The sequence below is a fragment of the Puntigrus tetrazona genome, unplaced genomic scaffold (assembly GCF_018831695.1).
Source record: "Puntigrus tetrazona isolate hp1 unplaced genomic scaffold, ASM1883169v1 S000000270, whole genome shotgun sequence".
Lineage (NCBI taxonomy): Eukaryota > Metazoa > Chordata > Actinopteri > Cypriniformes > Cyprinidae > Puntigrus > Puntigrus tetrazona.
In genome coordinates this window covers 1,295,001-1,315,000 of record NW_025047932.1, presented here as the reverse complement: position 1 = coordinate 1,315,000, position 20,000 = coordinate 1,295,001, and the positions used below count along the sequence as shown (strand labels likewise).

Below are 20,000 nucleotides of genomic sequence, written 5' to 3'. Positions count from 1 at the left end.
CAGTAAAGTAATTTATAATTTCACAAAAGTCAGCCGCTTCGATTAAATGCAGCCCTTTTGAGCTCTCTACTCATCTGTGAAACCTGAAAACCTTCAACATTCATAATAATCCCGAATGTTTCTCGGGCGGCAAACCAGCTAGCGATGCTAGAAATTCATCTTCGATCACGCCAGTCGGTTTTTGTAGTGTTTCGGTTTCGCGTCATACATAAACGCAACCCTGAAACGCAAAAGAGGTTATCAAGAACGTTTTATTAGTATGTCATGTGCGAGTTAATCGTGTGTTTGATCAGGCGTGACTCATCCAGCTACCATTCCCAAAATCTCCAGAGTCCCCGTGAACCCGTGTTTGAGCAAAGCAGATGTTATTTGCACTAATGGACTTCTCGGGAGCCGTGTGCCGCTATTTCTGGCTGCTCTCTCTCTCTCTCTCTCTCTCTCTCTCGCTCCTAATAACACATTCGGCCGTCTCGCAGGTTGATGAACCTCTCCATCATCAATCAGAAAAGCCGAAAGCGCCGAAAGAAATGCACGTAATTTGAAAAGGACTTGAAACGGTGCGTATTTCATGCCGTTTGACGCGTGGACAGTTATTAGCGCGCTTATGTGTGTGTTTGTGAACGCGGACTCGTCTGAGCGAATGGGAGAGTTTGTTCACTAGGCAACGGCTGATGGAGCAAACGCCCCGTGGTCTCCTGAACCATAATGCTGTACTCTATGTGTGTCTTGGTCTGCTGTTGGTTTCTGAAATCGATCGGGTCCAGCGCCGCGTGTCCGTGCGTCAGACGCCCCGCGGATGAAAGAGAGCGGCTGGCAGCCATGCGGACACGTGTAGCCCGTTGACCCTCACATGCTTGTGCCAGGGATGTGCCGGCGTCTGTCTGCTGCGTCACCATATGAATCATCGCTAAACCTGCTGATAAACCTGGACGAGTCGAGCAGGGCCGGCGAGAGGCGCTTTCGTCTGGTTTGTGCGTCTCGCGTCATCGACAGGCAAGCAGGCGCTAACGTTTCGGGACGCTAGGATTAAAGAAACGGGCTGAATATGTGCGTCCGGGTTTGTTTCTTCGTCACGGTTGGAGAAGCGGCGAATGGGTGCCGTCGGAATTGAAACATCTCGACGGTCCACAGCACGCCAATCCGTCTGGAAAGACTTGTGAGAAACGAGGGCTTCGTTAAGTAATTGATTTACCAGTCCGTAATCCAGAATAACACAAAAAGTCCTTTTCCCATCGTCTCTCGCTTCAGAAATCCAGCCACGTTCGCTGTTTTAGCTCGTAAACGGGTTTCTCTCCCGATTCAGACCAGACCGCTTTTTTTTTCTGAGATTGAGGATTCGTATTTTAGCGATGCTTGAAGACATCCTGCAGAGTGAATGAAGTAGTTTTCATGTTCCGCGTTGACGTCAAAGTGAAACATTAGCATACTGATGCGTTGGTTCAGAATAAAAATGCTAACTCATTCTTTTTGATCGAACAAAAAGGTAAAAAAATAAATGCGTAGTGTTTTTTTGAACTTGCATGCGTAACAAACATGCAGCTTTTGGCTGTTTTAATATCACACAGCTTTATATTTAAAGTTTGATGTATACGCATGCTCAACTACTGAAATCTTAAGAAAACCATTTTAGGAAAAATATGTGAGGGCTTCCTATTTTTTGATACTGTTTTTTAATTATTTTATTTGATGGAAAAAACATCTGTAAAATTATATTATGATGCTAACTATAACTATTTATATATATATATATATATATATATATATATATATATATATATATATATATATATATATATATAATATATATATATGCATGTATATGTATATATATGTATGTGTGTGTATATATATATATATATATATATATATATATATATATATATGTGTGTGTGTGTGTGTGTGTGTGTGTGTGTATATATATATATATATATATATATATATATGAATATGTGTGTAAAAATAATGTAACTAAAGCCAACAATAAAAATCGAAGAGATAGTATTAACAAAAAAAAAAAAAGTGTTAAAAACCCAATATTTTTAACGGTTTATTTTTCAGGATTCACCGATTAAAAGATATGTCAAAAGAACAGAACGTTTTTACGGTCATTTACGATTAATTTAATGCCTTCTTGTTGAATAAAAGTAATCATTTCTTCCAAAACAAAAATCTTACCATCCTAAACTTACAGTAGAGGATTTATTAGATGTAAATCGCATGGTTTAATTGAATTTATTTTTAAAAAAGAACATTTTCTGAAGCAAGCTGGTTTCTCCGGGTCTTTTTAGCTTGTCGTGACTCGTACCTGAGCACCGGGTGCGCTACCGAGCAAGTTTACTACGTCACAAAAGCCAAATATAAGGCGCTGCTTCTGAGATGCAAACACCAGAATGAGTTAGTCTGATCCTCCTTTGTGTGACAAGTACCGAAAGTTGTTGTTTTAAAAAGCCTCCTCTCCAGCGGTACATCTCGCCGACCGACGGAAAAAAAAAAGCTAGCGCGCTAATCGACGTCAACACACAATGTTTCCAAGCCCTCTTACATGCCGCCTGACCTCTCTTCTCCACGTAGGCACCCTCTCAAAGCGCCTCTCACGCTGTTCCTCCTTCATCCTCTGTTCTTTTCCATCTACTCGTCCATTCGCTGCCAGAGCGACCAATGTTCCTTTCCTCTGCAGGAGATCGAGCATCTTAATAATGCTGCTGTTCACACAAAGGTGCGTCAGCCACTTTCAGAAAGCCTGTCATGATCTGCTTTTCTTGATTCCAAGAACATGATAGCGTGTGCTTTTTCTCGTATACACCTGTAGCTGTGTAGCATTAATATACTGTCGGCCTTTCAAATCTGTGAATGAAAGAAGCCTCTCGTGCTCATCCTTCGCGGTAAAAACAGTAATATCCTGAAATATTATTACTATTCAAAAAAACATTTTTCATGTGAATATCTGTTCAAATGTAATTTATTTCTGCGATGAAATCTGAATTTTCAGCATCTTAAGCGTCACGTGATCCTTCAGATCCTTGCTGCTCAAGAAACATTTCTGACTATTATTTTATATTACGTTATATTTTTCAGGATTCTTCGATGAAAAGAAATGTCAAAAGAAGAGCAATTTTGTAATGTTATGAATGTTTTTGCTGCCGGTTTCAGTCAACTTAATGTACTCATGTTGAATAAAAGTATTAATTTTTTGAAAAAGCAGGCGATTTATTAGATTTAATACAATAATCACATGTCTTCCTCCACGTCTACGTCTTCCGTTACTAGAAGTAAATTTTATTTTATTTTATTCTATTATTTTATTGTATACTATAAAATCCCATGGCTTCATCCATATCGACATGTTCTTCTTCTATAAGTGATTGTTTCTCTTTATTTATTATTATTTTATTATTATTTTATTAAAATAATAAAAATTTTCCATTTCCGTCCATGTAGATGTGATTGTTTCTCATGTCTTTAATTTAATTTAATTTAATTTAATTTAATTTAATTTAATTTAAATTTTAATTTTATTTTATTTTATTTTATTTTATTTTATTTTTTTATTTTATTTTATTTTGCAATGAATCAAATGCAATTGCAATTTTTGAAAGCAGCAAATAAAAAAGGCAGAAACAATTTGCACGCAGACGTCGCAACTTCACAAACAATTACAAAGAAACAACAAGCTCATTAAAAGTTAAGTGTAAGTTTTATTTTAGGGTAATTCATTCTAATTCTTGCTTTTACGTGCATGTTCAATAAACCACACCGATTGGCTTACGTCAGCGTGCCGGTCCTGACACGTGCGTGACATCACTTCCTGCTCCACCGAGTTTAAGAATAGATGCTGAGGAGAGCCTGGAGCCGCCGAATGCTGATGTGCTTTGGGCTCTGCGTACTGAGCACTGATTGGCCGCTTTGGCCTCGTGCTCAAAGCCGGCGTCGTTACTATAGCAACCAGAGACCAAACACCTACAGTACATCTCGTCTGATCACCTGCTTGTATTAGATGCGACGCAGTGTTGCTTTCTCTTTATTGAGAGAGTGTGATGATGGTGCGTGCACACACACACACACACACACGCACACACACTTTTCAATTCTTTTTCTGTATTTACTTTTAATATTAGTAAAAAAATGTATCTTTTTAACCCAGCTGCTATGCAGGTTGAAGTCTGAAAATATATAGATCCTGAATATTTCTTGCCGTCCAGCTAATCTTACTCCTCTATTTTTGAATCTTTTCTAATGAATTTCAGTAATATTCGCTTTCGTATAATATTGTGCTAGAAAATATTGGGATGTTTTTACATGAAATAATATTGTGTGTATGCACATATCATATTTTTGAACATTTTATTTGAGTTGCTTATATATTTACTATTATTTAATTTTAATGTTAGTTAACCTTTGGCTGTTATTATATCAAAATAATATATTAAAATGCTTTTTTTTGTCATCTTAGAAAATGTATGAATCATTACTATTTCCTCCTGGCTGTCAAATCATATATTTTTTCTTTTAATCTGGATTTTTTCATATTATTGTTGATAATATTTAGCTGTTTTATATATATATATATATCAAAAATTTTCTTGTTTTTTTATTGTAATGAATTTGAATGTCATTTAATATTACTTTAGACAATATCTTGCTGTCATTATATCAAATAATAATATAAAAATACATATTATTATTATTATTGTATTACACGTATGATAACAAGATTAGAAATCTAACGATTCATACATTTTCAGATGAAATACATGCACACTTGAAAATGCATGAATCATTAGATCTCTAATCGTTCTTGTTATCGTACATTTAATATTATTTGATATATTATTTTATAGACATTTGGGTCATTACTATTACTTTTCAGTTCTTTATTTTAAAGTTTCTCACCCGATTCATGCCTCACATTTATAAAAAATAATTAAAATAATAAATAACGTGATAATTAACAGGATACTGTTCATTTGAACACCTACACCTATTACTATTAGCACATACGTAGCTCGTATGTCTTGAATATTCTCCTAAATGATCTAATAACAGATGAGCGTGTAGTGCTTGTAGGATTTCAGCCTCAAGGAGCTCAGGCTCTTATCTGAAACAGAGAGAGCGATATTCCTTTGTATAACAACAACAGGTTGTGAGGCCACTTTTTTTTGTCATTGAAGCAGGTTAAATTGCACGCGATGCGTATCAGCGAGCGTGACGTGTGAGCTGCGCTCGCTTTGTGATTTCAGACGATAGACATGCAATCTGTGCTGAAAGATCTGCAGCTTTCATTGTGCTCTTTAAGTAATTAAATATAACATTAAGCGAGAACAGCGTCTGTACAGATTTGGTTGCATGCTGTTTAACCCTCTGCTACTTTTATGTGAATTTTAAATACATTTAGCTATTTTTAAATCTAAATTCTAATCGAACTTGAAAAGGTCTTTCAAAAACAGGCACGTATTTACTGTTTGCATTCGGAAATTACAGTGCTGGGAAATTAAGGGGAACTAGAATTAAAAAAAAGTCTATGCATGCATATAAAAAGTTCACTCGCAAAAAGCATAACTCAGTTTTGTGCATTTCATTTAATCTCAGTCAAACTGCGTTTATTGTGTTTAAAGTACCAGCTAGCTAACACAAGAAAAGCATGACGGCAATTAAAAAGATTTTCATTTTAAAACTTTTAGAGCTATCTGCTTTCGCTCAATATTTTTTGAATAATATTAAGGAAAACAGTATAAAGTTACGTTGAGTGTCAAGTTAAAATCTTAAAATCCCATCAAAATACGAAACATCTGTGCATATAGCGAGCATAGTGTATTTGATTATTATTTAGACAGTGCAAGTGTGATTTTACAGTATTTCTGCCCCATAATTGAGCTCATAAAACACGAGGAAGTCTGCAGATTGTGCCTGTTTTCGTCTCTTGGTCAGCACAGGCTGACAAACCCACCCGCATCACATTAACCTACTTCCTCCAGTGATGCAGAAGGGCCGTCGTTCTTATGCATGAATGTGAGCGGACATGAGGGAGACTTCGAGGAGCTCATTTTAAGCAATTTCGGTCATTATTTGGCAGGCCTGTGAAGAAGAGGCTCTGTTCATCAGCGTCCGGAGCTCAAGAACCGGGTCAATCAGCACAGGAAGCATAAAAGATGTCGTCTAAATTCTGAAAAGAAGCTTTTCGTAACCGTAAAGGCCGGGCCGATCACCGCTGGCCGCGCATTTAGACTCGATTTCGGCCTAGATCTAAGATATATCAAGTCCCCTTCCCTTCCATTTACACGGTTTCAACATAAAGTAATACATTTGTTGCGATTCATTCATAATATAGGCCTGTTTGCGTGTTTAAATAATAAAGAAAATCTTTATTAGTACTGTTACAGTACTAGCCCGCTTAAATCCCCATAAATCACAAGCAGTCTCTCGCACCTTACAGATCACGGAATCCTTAAAGCCCCGCCCACAACTGTTGAGACTCCGCCCACTGTGATTATTCACCATGTTTATCTTCACACCTGAGCATTCTGTCACTTAATATACAGATCTAACAAACGCACGCAATTAGCTGTTTACCTTCACAAACTGTGTTTTTGTAACTTGCATGCATGTTTTTAACATAAACTTAATTTAGTAGTCACGTGCCTCACATGCCATGTTTACGTGACTTTAAAATAATAATAATTTAAGCGTGATATACGTGAGTGTGAAAACCAAACAGATGTTTTTGGCAGAAAGCTATAAAGACACAGCCCTGTTCGGGAAAAGGGGCGGGGACTAGCATCCCATTTGCATTTAAAGTGATGTACACAAAAACGGCATATAGAATTACAGTTTTAATCCATATGAATTAAGATATAACAAAACAATTTGTGCTGTCAAACTATCCAGAATGCATCCAAAATAAAGGAAAAATGTTTACATAAAATATATGTGCATACTGTGCAAATTTATTATGTATATATAAATACAAACATGTGCATGTAAAAAAATGTATTAAAAATGTTTATATAGAATATAAATATTTAAATGTATATGCATGTAAATATTTCCAAAATATATGCTGTGTGTGTGTGTGTGTGTGTGTGTGTGTATATATATAACAGCATACACACATACATTATGTAAACAAACACATTTATTTTGGATGCAATTAGTTGTTTGATAGCGCTACAAAAAAAACCATGATGTATAGTTTAGATTCTATTCTATTCTGTAGTATTCGTTCATGACTCTCCAGCCCCGCTGCCCTGCTGCCGATCCGTTTCTCACACAAAGCAATCGTCTGGCTTCGGAAGACGTATGAAGCACTTTTATGAAAGCCGTTCAGCTTTATAACAACATGAGGGTGAGATATGCTGACAGAAATCTCCTTAAAGCTTCATATTAACCCAGTTTCCAGTCTTTCGTTCCCTCTGTGAGGCCGCAATTAGGTCAAGACTGAACTGCCATTACTATTTATTGCGGCGAAGGCAGTCGTTGGGCTCGCGAGCGTAACTATATCACGTTATACTGCGCTCAGAAACACGACTGGCCGGTGGGATGTAATTAACCCCGCTGACTCGAATCGGATGCTTGCGGAGAGCGTGGAAGCGCTCGTTAATGAACGCCACTTGATGATGTCTTTCTGCGAAGAAGTCCGACGTTATTAGCAGCGTTTCTGCACCGAATGAACCTTTCCCAGAAGCTTTTATAACGTTCTTGGGCGGCAGGAAAAAGTTCATTTTGTACTTACCCTGAGTTACAGGAAGAGGTCAGAGCGCTCTCTATTGTAGGAAGTTTAAAGGTTCGAAGAAAAGAAAACGCGTGATACTGATTCTCACTTTCCCGCTATTAATTATTCAGCTCAAGTCACTGGCCGCTCGTTTATATACGTGCGTTCGCCGCCGAATTACCGATGAATCATTTCTGCCCGTTTAATAATTAAAGCGTTTCTTTGCATGTAACTAGGGGCTGCTTTAAAACAGCGGATCGTGTAAAAGTGCGTGGAGTGACGTGAAGAGTGAAGAGTGAAGCTGAAACGATGTGATCATCTTAACCAGGTCTGATAATAATTAACCCTCGGAAACGCAGGTGGAGGATGACCGGACGGCTCTCTGTCGGGAGAAGATGAATCAAATCAGAGAAGTGGAGAGGAAATGCGCGAGTTAGACCACCCTGACCTCTAAAAATCAAAACATCTCACCTCAAAATCAACAAATACTTTTCGCACGACAAAATAGGCATGGTATAATGTTAGAATTTCTATTGGATTTTTATGGATTTTATAGTTTTTTTTTTTTTTTTAATTTTAATTTAATTTTAAATAAATTTTAATTAAATTTAATTTAAATTTTATTTTTAATTAAATTTTAATTTAATTTTAATTTAATTTAATTTAATTTTAATTTTGTTTAAATAATATTTAAAAAATGTAAAAACATTTCCATCACTGTAAAAAGTCTAGAAGTGTTATATATTTATTTTATGTTTTTTAATTCCCGTTATTCTTTATGGTGTTTTTTTATCACCGGAAATATATAATTGCAATTTAAATGAGTTCGAAGTAGTTTAAATCAGTATGAATTAAAATGCAACAAATAATACTATGATAAATAAATGCTTCACAATTTATATAATAAATTGTCTGATTAATTTATTTAATTAAATATTCTATTCTATTCTGTAGACTTTCCTACTGGTAATTATAATTGTATAAGGTCTAGACGTTTTAGTTTTGAATCTGTTTTCCCGCTTTATTCTCGATTTCTACTGAAAACATCAAATTAAATTTATTTAATATGAATTAACGTACACTACGCGGTTAAATTCCGTACGCTTCAGATTATCTGTTGTCATTTTTATGCATTTTTTGTTTACTTTTTGTTAGTATTAAGGATGTGTTACATTGCATAAACGTGAATAATGCATGCAAATAAAGCGTCATTTAGCAAGAAGCATCGATTGATGGGTTTGGTCACAAAATAACTTCATCTATAATTCATTTTTGCTCTTTTGTCTGTATGGTCATGAGTGTTAAAAGAGAGTTAAGGCTGTATTTTCCGATTAGGTAAGCCGTGTATTTGTAGCTTCGTGGGTTCAGTTTATGTAGGTTATAATATACAGGTCATGTGGCATGGGTTAACGCATTTCATCACACGTTCTCCGGAGACCGCTGAGCTCTGAAGCGCGCGTGAAGTTCACATTCAAATCAGATTCGCAATCCAGCTTTTCAGAGTCGCTCTTCGAGGATGCTTGAAAGAGGACGTGCGTCACGGACATCTTTACACTTACACCGTCTTCCTTCCAGACGCTCAGTTAGTTACCTTCAAGTTAGGACGTTATCTTCCTACTTTTTTAATTCACTTTTAAAGTTGAAAAGTGTCCGTAGAGATGTTTATTTTACTTTTACTGTAACGCCTTTTTATAATAACTATCCTCATCAAATTCTTCATTTGCGGCTTATTAACAGGTAGTTGTATGTAGAATAAGACATTAATATGTGTTTAATCTGCACTAATAAACGATAACAATAACATACAAACAGTAACAAAGAGAACAATAACATACAGTCTGTACACCTATGGAGAGTCCCCATAAAACATGGAAACATTACACGTGTGTGTGTGTGTGTGTGTGTGGGACAAAGCAACTTAATCCTCGTTTAAGGGCACCTTTACCTGTACCATTACTGAGTTTCTTAAAATAGCTGCTCTTTGAGTCAATGGTTCAATTTGGTGTATTTTTATATACATTTCCAGAAACTGTGTTTGTCTCTCAGGAACGCCAGTCCGGTCGGAGTGATCCTGACCGCGGTGGTCGGCCTGTCCTATAAAGTAGCCATCGCGTATGAAGGGTAAGTGTGTGTGTTTTCTGTCATCACCCGTATCCAGCTTGTTCTCATGTGCTCATAGGTTCATAGACGCTGTGGGTCACTACAAACCAGGGTGCTCATAGTTTTTAATATTTTAACCGTTTTGTAGCTGGACACGGAGTAGACTGGAAGCCAGACCCATACTGATTATGAAATGGTTGCATTTGTTTTACAGTATTTTTTTGTCAATCCTAGTAATTCTTTTGAATCCTTTAAAAAAAAAACAGAGCAGTGTAGATCACGCCTAAATGAAGTGATGCATTTTAATTTGACAATATTTTTATGTATTATTATTAGTTGGTTTTTTTATGCATCTTCTTTTTATCTGTTTGTTTAAAAGATAAAGATTTAAAAATAAATAAATAAAATCAAGAAAAAAATTATTTTGTTAAATTACCCCTTTAAAAAAATATATTAACAGTAAAAAAATAATACCAACAATTTTCAACTTTTTAATCATAGCCTAGATTCAATAAATCATTTTAAGATTTAAATTGTACATTCTATATTTTTTTTTTTTTTTTTTTCAGATTTCCACTTTTAATTATTTTACAGTTGTTTTTTCCCCTTAAAAAACTGCCTTTGCAAAACCTAAATGACATGAATTTTGACAAATCTACTTATGATTTATGCTTATTTTCAGTAAATGTTTTATGAGTATGTATAGATTATTTCAACAATTAAAAAAAATAAGAAAATGTTTATAATTAGTTATGAAACAATATATTAGGCTAAAATCAAAAAAAATAAAAGTAGTTTTCTACTTGCTTCTTGGTGTAAAATATCTTCTATTGGTCAAATCAATTAACTATAGTGTGTAATATATTCAATTGCATGAATTAAATGTCCATAAAAAGATGTCTATCAGTTTATTTCAATCGTGCTGTTTTAATAAAAGGATATAAAAGCATGGGTTTGATACCCACCCGTGCCAACTTTCCTCCGTAGAGACAGGAATAAATATGGGCCTGAGACTCACTGTCAGGTCTCCATGGCGACCGAGACGGTCAGCGAACACTTTAATAGCACTTAAACAAAAAAACAACAGCTTATTAGCAGACTGACCTGAACATGCTGACCGACGAAAGACAGAAACAGCCTCTTTGTATGTTTAATAGAAAAAAAAAATGTATACATATTATATACACACACACACACACACATATATACATATACATATATATATATATATATATATATATATATATATATATATATATATATATATTATTGATAATTTAAGAAATGCTTAATTTTCCAGTACTTAAAAAAATAAATAAATAATAATAATTATATATATATATATATATATATTTTTTTTTTTTTTTTTTTTTTTTTGATTATTTAAGAAATGCTTAATTTTCCAGTACTTTTTTGTTTTGTTTTGTTTTTCAAACCCGTTTAATGTTGTATTTTAAGCCAATGTTTAAAATGATATCAAGACAACATTTTGCTCCTCATTTCGCTGATAATTAGTTCATTTCACTTATTCATTCGTTATATTTATTGCATTTTATTTTAAAACAATATGTCTTATTTTGAAAATGAATGTCTGGTCATTGCTTTTAAATAATGTTTGCTTTATTTAATTTTTTATTTTTTCATTTTTAATTTATATATAATTTTTAGTAGTTTGATTTTGAATTAATGTTTTCAGTTCTATCAAGACCATTCAGTCCCAAATGTATTACAAAGCCCATATATATATATATATATATATATATATATATATATATATATATATATATATATATAGACAAAGCTGCTTGTAAATGTTTTTTTTAAGGTTAAGCACATCCGTGTCATCAGTGACTAAGGCCCTATTTGTGGCGAGCGTCTCTCTCTCTCTCTCACCCAGATTTACGGTCTGATGTTTGCAGAGCGTTCACGGAGGAGATCTACCGGCGGAGGAGCCAGCGCTGCAAGCACAAGTAACCCGTCCGCGCTCCGGGACGGATGCATTTAAATGAGCGATGAGAAAAGCACAGCTGCAAACTGCACACCGATGTTTAACACTTTTACTGCAATATCGAATGCAAACCGAATGCAACGACAATCTTCGGCTGTAGTAGCAATCAAACATCCAGCTGCTGGTAGTCTGTAGTCTCGATCCTTTCCTAAAGCACGTCTAGGCTGTTTTAGGGCTCCGTTTGATTCACCTGAATGTACTTGGCTCGGTGTTGTTTGAGGATGCATGTTTTTCTTTCCGAAGGTAGAATAAATGGCCTGTTCCTGATGCGCACGCTCTTCTTCCCTTAGATGTCATATATATGTATTTACTTGAGAATTGAAGCTGATGTTTCAATGTATTTACATATTTATGGCTCTCTGTTATTGGTTAATGGTAACATGACATGCAATTAAACAAATAAAATATTTAATCTTATAGTAGTGTCTTTCATTTTGATTTAATTATTGTTATTGATAACACAAATATTAAAGAGAATACCAATACATTACTGTTTCTATCATTTTACTACAAAAATAATAATAATAATATTATATATATATATATATATATATATATATATATATATATATATATATATATATATGGCTCTGTTATTGATAAATGGTAACATGACATGCAATTAAATTAATAAAATTTAATCTTTCATATTGATATTATTATTATTATTATTATATTATTATTATAACAAATTTTAAAGAATACCAAAGACATTACTGTTCTATTTCTATTAAAGCAGTTGTGCTACAAAATAAAATATCTATACATTAATATTATATATATATATATATATATATATATATATATATATATATATATATATATATATATATATATATATATATATACACACACAATTATTTACATATTTATGGCTCTGTTATTGATAAATGGTAACATGACATTCAATTAAATTTATAAAGTATTTAATCTTTCATTTGTGTCTTTCATTTTGATTTAATTTATTATTATTATTATTATTATTATTGTAATAACTAATTTTAAAGAGAATACCAATACATTTTATATAATATAATATTTCATAATAACATTCCCAAATGTCAGAATGAGTCTAAACGGCTTTAGAGAAGTTTCTAATCAATGGATGTTCTGCAGTGAATGGGTGCCGTCAGAATGAGAGTCCAAACAGCTGAAAACAACACAATAATCCACACCTCTACCACTCCAGAACATCCGTTAACATCGGGAGAAGACCAAAGCAATAAAAAGGTCAATATTTTTTGTCACCCATTTTAAAAAGTGGCGGCGAAGCTCCTGAACCAGAGACGAGCACAGTGTCCTACCTGAGCGAGAAAAACAACTGGCTTCAAAGTCCTCTCTTCAGAGGAAAGTCAGCTTTGCATTTGATTTGGAAATCGATATCCCAGAGTCTGGAGAAAGAGCGGAGAGCCACAGAGTCCAGCGTGAACTTTCCACAGCTGGTGCCGCTCCACTGAAAAGAAGACTTTAAGCGTCCTTCTGCTCACACGCTTTATGGAGATGCTTATTCATTTTCTGCTTGGAGGCCCAACCAAGAAACGAACGTACTTTTCAGAAACCTGACATTTGTATTTAAAACATCCTCAGGTGCTGAATCTTGGCTTTTCGTTATCTGTAAAATCATCAAAATTTCAAGAAAGGAAAGGCTTGAAATGTTTCTCTCTGTATATATGGGTTTTCGAAATGAGTCACGGCGACGCTCTAATTCTTTTTAGATGAAGCGCATCCACAGTTACGATGTTTTAACTTCGAATCATTGCCCGTCGCTAAAAAGTGGCCTGCTCTGAATCAGGAGAGCAACGGGTGACAGCTTTGGTCTTCTCCAGACGCTAAGGATCGCTGTGGTGTTTTTAATCAGCCGTCTGGGCTCTCGCTCCGACGGCACCCATTCACCTCCAGAGCGTCCAGTGATCTCTCCGGATCTCACCCGCGTCTCGCTTGACCCGAGCGGGAATCATTCATGACCCCCAGTCCGCTCAGTGACCTTAAGGATCCCGAGAGCATGAGGACACGATCAATCCCGAACCCTGTCTCGGACATCGTATCTCTGCTTCACAATCTCTTGAAGAACACATCACGCATGCGGACGTTGCATAACGCGACCTCCAGACCGGACCGCTTTCTAAACAAAGGAATCAATCTATTTATGCCAATAATCCATTTCGGGCATTTCTTGTTACATAAAACGGAAAAAGAGATCAGTATCGAACCGAAACGGTGATATTTAATGTTGTTGCTGTCTTGGTGTTTCCTGCCGGAGCCGCTCGGTGTCGTCTTGGAAATGCCGCCTCTTCTTTAATTTACGCCGCGATCACTTTTTCCTCTTCCTCTGTTCCAGATCTGTTTAGTTTGCGCGCCGATAATATTTGACCTTTAAGGCGTCCTCATCCGTCAGCTCAGACGTATAGAGGTCCCCGTGTTTCTCAATCTCTGACGCCACAGCAAAACAATCGTATTTCACCCCAGTTGCCAACTCTCGGTGTCTGAAGAGAGTCCAGGTTTTCGCACAGTCGCTACTTTTAAAAATGAATCGGTCGAAAAGATGCATGAACACCCGGTTAATCCCTGTGAGATGAACCGCACGCTGCTGACATGGTTTGTGTAATGCATCCAAACAAAAGCGAATTATTTGAAAAAGCGTGAACTGAATGCATTGCATTTGAATTAAAGAATACATCTTTAGACGTAACTTCATAATATAATTGCTGAACGCTGAGATGAGCATTTTTGATCAATTGTGTTTTTAATATTAATTTAAACGTAATAATTTAAAGTATGGCAAAAGATGATTAAAACGTTCATTTGGCATTGTTACGAAGTGCACTTTTTAAGAAACATAGCCATTAAAGCGTCTCACTTTAATTAAAATCAGATTGTAAATTTTTTTTTTTTTTCCACTTTTTCCTTGCATTCATCTCTCTCTCCTTTTAATGCGTTTTTATGGATTGAATTACCTGACGGCTGTCTAATTGCAGACCTTGTTCTCTATTAATTAGTCATCAGCTTTGTTCAGACCTTAAGAGCACTTAACAAGTCACTTAAAACTCTTGACCCATTTATGTCTATTACGGCAAGGTGCGTGTGATCAGAACAGAAGTAATAACACGCTTCGGGTTTAACTGCAGTTTTGACTTCCCAGATTAAATGTGTACATAGTGCATAATATTTTAAATCAAAACCACTGTGAATATGTTATAAAATGTGATCAAAGCTGCATTTTTGGCTTCATTATGCTCCTCATTTGCTGCTCGCTTAAGCGTATAGTTATATTTAATCATTGCAATTTTTGTTCTTGAGCGCGAAGGACGATGGCCAGGTTCTCAAGAAAGCTCGAGCTATCTAAAAGAAAAAACCTGCATGCACGAATCAGCCAAAGCCTCTCTGATGGGAAGGAGAAATAAAAAGAGGCCTTCTGGACGCGTGGATCGAACGGCAAGCTGTAGAAATGCAGCCAGTGCTCTCTCTGGTGGTAAAGCTCCTTGCTTTCTCTCCTTCTCACCTGCGGCTCTCAGGCCGGGTCTCGGAGGATGTTTCTGCTGCTCTGGGCTGAAACATCATCTCATCTCTCGTTTTACGAACGCTGCATGAAGAAAGATGCAATATTCGGACATGCATAAGAGCATCATTGATTTGTTTGTTGTCTGTGACCTGTGGCTGCATTTGATGAAAACTGTACAAAGTTAAGACGTGGATGATTATCAGTGTGCATTAAAATGATTTGCTCTTACTTTGCTAGATTAGGGAATAATTATACTGTTCGGGTAATGCATAAAGCAGCCCCGGAAGAGTTGTGTCAAGGTTATGAACAAACGTTCCCACAGTAATGTTAATAAAGTATTCAGTCATCAATAACGTAGCAGAAAAAATTAATGCATCGTCAATTGGAATATTTTACCGAAACATTGAAACAAAAAGTCATTTCGGCTGATTCAGAGAACATTCAAAGTATATAGTTGCAAAATAAAGAAACGGCACATTCCTTGGACGTTTTCATTAAGGTTAATGTAAACATTAGAAGGCGGATGTTTTGAGCGTTCGGATATGTTTTCATGAAATAACAATCTGAAACGGCTTTTCAGAAAACGTAACTTTCATTAATATGTTTAAAGGGATAAAAGCGGCATGTTCCTTTAATGGGGTTTCTCTGAAATGTCCACCTAACCAAATATAGGCCTGTTATTAATGCATCTTTTAAAGCAGGGGTGTCAAACTCGATTCCTGGAGGGCCTGCAGAGTTTAGATAGAACACATATACCATGCGTGTTTGAAGTGCTTGATCAGCCGGATCAGGTGTGTTTAATTAGGGCTGCATCTACACTCTGCAGGGCCCCGGACCTCCAGGAACTGAGCTTGACACCCCTGCTTTAAACATTTAGACGAATAAGCATTTTGTTATTAAGTGTTGTTGTTATTTGGGCTTCCAGCTGCATTCATTTGCTATAATTAACAGTCCTTATACCCCTTTCTCGTTTGTGCATTAGCGCGCTCTCACCTAATTCAGCGTCTTGGAAACGTCGCTAGGCCTTTAGTGGTTCTCTTTCGGTTGAATCGTCGCTTTTAAAACGGCTATAACGCTGTCGAAATCCGGAACTTTAATCGACACGTCTGTCAGCCAATCAGAAGGAAGAATTGTGGCGCGCGCCGCGGTGCGGTGACTCTGAACCAGAAGCCGACTGCACGCTTTCTTTTTATTTCCCCCGTGCTCACCCATCCAGGAGCTGTTAAACACTAACGACTAATGTCGCAAACGACGCGTCCCTTTCCGTTCCCAGGTTTGCGTTCGCGAATAAACATTAACAAACCAGAACAGCGTACGTTAATTAATGCTGATGAGCGATTGGTGAGGTTAACAAACAGCTAGAAGTTCAGCAAGAACGCTTTGGTCGCAAGCAATCCTGTCTTTTTTAATTAATTACATGGGCCTAATGTTAATGAGCAACCCACCCGAGCTATTAAATCTCGGCTGTTACTGAGAAACGTCGTGATAAATAACCGTGGATGAAGAGAATAAGCTTCCCCGGTAGTGTGGTCAACACAAACACAAAGACAGCGCGTAAAAACACTACAAACCTGCTCTCCTGGTATACCGACGTGACCTAAATTACAAAAATGCACGACTCTGGACAGCATTAAATAGCGTTTGCAGCCGGCAACATTTTTCTTGCATGCCAAAAATGAGCAGTATATTAACCAAGAAATTTTTGCATAACTTTAAAGGCGATTTCCCCAATTGTTGTTGTTGTTTTTAATCTTAACATTATTATTTATTCAGCTTTCAGGTGATGCATGCATCTGGTGTTCATGTTATATATATATTTATAAACGCGCATAACAGAGCAATAAAAAGAAATCCGTAACCAACTCGTCGATTATGTGATTTTTTTTTTTTTACATGCTTAAAGCAGAAGAATGACATGTTTTTTTTTATTATTATTATAATGTACAGTAGGGAATTCGACACACGACGTGAAAGTACTTTTCCTCTCAGTACACTTTCCTGGTATTAGCTGCACCCAAGAAGCGCTCGTCCGCGCGAGCTGACGCACCTGACGCGCTCCGGAGGAGGAGCGCGCGCGCGCTTAAATAGCCGCCCCTCGCCGCTCACGGCTTCAGAGAGCCACAGACGCCCGGCTAGCCGTCGCCAGAAACATGATCAAGAAAATGAGTCCCTCGGAGAACGAGTTCGACATCCCCGCGAAAAACTGCTACAGGATGGTCATTCTCGGATCCACCAAAGTCGGCAAGACGGCGATAGTGTCCCGCTTCTTGAACGGACGCTTCGAGGAGCAGTACACGCCGACCATAGAGGACTTTCACAGGAAACTCTACAGCATTAAAGGAGATGTATACCAGCTTGACATTTTGGATACCTCGGGGAACCACCCGTTCCCGGCCATGAGGAGACTATCCATACTCACAGGTAAATGCCGAGCGCGCGTTATAGCACCCGTGCCGTGGAGACGCGCTCTCCGAGACCGCGTTTCTAACCTCTGCCTTTATTCTTTCGGCCACAGGTGACGTTTTCATCCTGGTTTTCAGTCTGGACAACCGCGAGTCGTTTCACGAGGTCCAGCGGCTCAAGCAGCAGATCTACGAGACCAAGTCCTGCCTTAAAAACAAGACCAAGGAGAACGTGGACGTGCCCCTGGTCATCTGCGGGAACAAGGGCGACCGCGAGTTCTACCGCGAGGTCCAGCGCGAGGAGATCGAGCAGCTGATCGCCGGCGACGAGCAGTGCGCGTACTTCGAGATCTCCGCCAAGAGGAACACCAACGTGGACCAGATGTTCCAGAGGCTCTTCACCCTCGCCAAGCTGCCCAACGAGATGAGCCCCGACCTGCACCGCAAGGTGTCCGTGCAGTACTGCGACATCCTGCACAAGAAGTCGCTGAGAAACAAGAAGATCAAGGACGGCGACGCGTACGGCATCGTGGCGCCCTTCGCGCGCCGCCCGAGCGTGCACAGCGACCTGATGTACATCAAAGAGAAGGCGATAGGAGGCGGCCAGGCGAAGGACAAGGAGAGGTGCGTTATCAGCTAGGCTCCGCGGCGTTCCCAGCGCCGCTGCGGTCAATCTTGTGGGATGCAGCCGTCTCGCTGCAGTCTCCCGGCTGAGGGAGTCGCGCCTGTCGCGGTGACTCCGGACGAATCGCGTTCGCGCCGGCGGTGGAAGTCCTCGGCTTGAGCTCTCACCTCGCGACGCGGAAGCGCATGTGACGCTCGCGAGATCTGTACAGAATACCGACTCTGTTCTGTTCGGTCGGAGCGCTCTGTGATGTTGGCTTGTCGACCCCATGCTTCAAACGCGCTTTCTTGCAACACGTGCCTCGTCGAGTGCCGAGGGGAGAACCGACGGGGAGCCGGTGTCAGCTGTTTACATTTATTTTTAATTTTTTGGTTAAGTTCGATCGCCGTGAAATCAACTTGAATGTTTTATTGAACAATTTTTCTATTGTCAATGAATGTACAGCCTATTTATTCCTCTGTGTCGTTGTTGAATCTGACACATGGAAAACAGAAATAAAATCTTTTCTCAAGAACGTGCACGTTTCCTCGTTACTTTTTCTAGTGTCCCGCACACACACGACTGCAAACTAGATTTAACGTAGCATGAGCTTTAAATATGGATATAATTAGATTGCTCAGACTAGTGTTGTCACATGCACGCACTTCCACTTATTATGGGTTGGAATGAAGAAGAAAAAACGATATGCTTTCATATTTTACCATCATCTAAAAGCCTGCAGAAAGCATCTTCCAAATGCAAACACAGCTGGTGATTTATCTATTCTCCGAGCACTTTAAAATAGCTTCATGATCTATCTGAACATCTGCAGGTAAGGGTTTAAACATCCCAGGGATGTTCCTTAAAACTGCAGAATCAAAAAAATACCTTTGTGTATTTCTCTGTGAGCACACTCTATAGCTTGGAATTAGAAAGCATTGTCTCGGAACACATTAAAGCATGATTTCGTCCAAGCGTGCAGCTAAAAGATCACCTTTCCTGGAAAAACCCCTTCTAGGAAGCTCCAGCTGCTTTCTGTCTTTAGTTGTGTGCACACGTGACGCCCAGAGAAAACAGCTCGTCGTTTACGGCTTGCAACGAGACCTGGATAATTTTTCCAAACGTGAAAAAACAAAAATGATTTCACTCAAACCTGCAGCTAAAGCTCCTCCGGTGTATAAATATTCATGCACCAAAAAGATGCACCACATTGCATGCATGAGTTCGATCTAAACTCGCAGGTAATCAAAACACCTTCTAGGAAGCTCTTTTGTTGTGTACACACTTGAAGCGGAGCAAAAAATGGCTCGTCGTTCACCCGTTACGGCTTGGAGCGAGACCTGGGTATTGTTTTTAAACACCAAAAACTTGTGTGTAAATATTCCAAATATATCCTTAATAATATAATAATAATATATGTGTATGTTGTGGACACTGAGTAATCTATTATGGCTTGGAATAAGGCCTCAATATTGCCTCTAATATAGGGTTACACCAAACTGAAAACTCGCTTGCTAAATCTCATCTTAAATAATTACTATAAACTGCATAATGATATGAAAAAATCCCTCTAGGATGCTCAGACTATTGTCGGTTGCCGAGTACAAAAAAGGCTGGTAATTGATTAATCTACTCTTTGGGAATAAGGCGCACATTAAATGCGCAGATATGGTTCCATGCAC

General features: G+C 37.7%; 2 protein-coding genes across 3 annotated transcripts in view; both read left to right on the top strand.

Annotated features, from left to right (window-relative positions):
* pemt (phosphatidylethanolamine N-methyltransferase) overlaps positions 1 to 12,230 on the top strand; it is a 48,421-nt gene extending 36,191 nt beyond the window's left edge. Inside the window, exons 6-7 of one of the 2 annotated variants that reach the window (XM_043231021.1) lie at positions 9,752 to 9,826; positions 11,703 to 12,230. In XM_043231021.1, the coding sequence (XP_043086956.1) occupies positions 9,752 to 9,826; positions 11,703 to 11,715 (88 nt within the window). In that variant the 3' untranslated portion in view covers positions 11,716 to 12,230. The remainder of the gene's footprint in view (positions 1 to 9,751; positions 9,827 to 11,702) is intronic. The other variant, XM_043231020.1, reaches the window with a different exon arrangement.
* Positions 12,231 to 17,366: 5,136 nt separating this feature from the next.
* On the top strand, positions 17,367 to 18,853 carry rasd1 (RAS, dexamethasone-induced 1). Its single transcript, XM_043231024.1, has 2 exons — positions 17,367 to 17,733; positions 17,828 to 18,853. The coding sequence occupies exons 1-2, from the start codon at positions 17,463 to 17,465 to the stop codon at positions 18,352 to 18,354; spliced, it is 798 nt and encodes a 265-aa protein (XP_043086959.1). The 5' UTR covers positions 17,367 to 17,462; the 3' UTR covers positions 18,355 to 18,853.
* Positions 18,854 to 20,000: the final 1,147 nt, after the last annotated feature.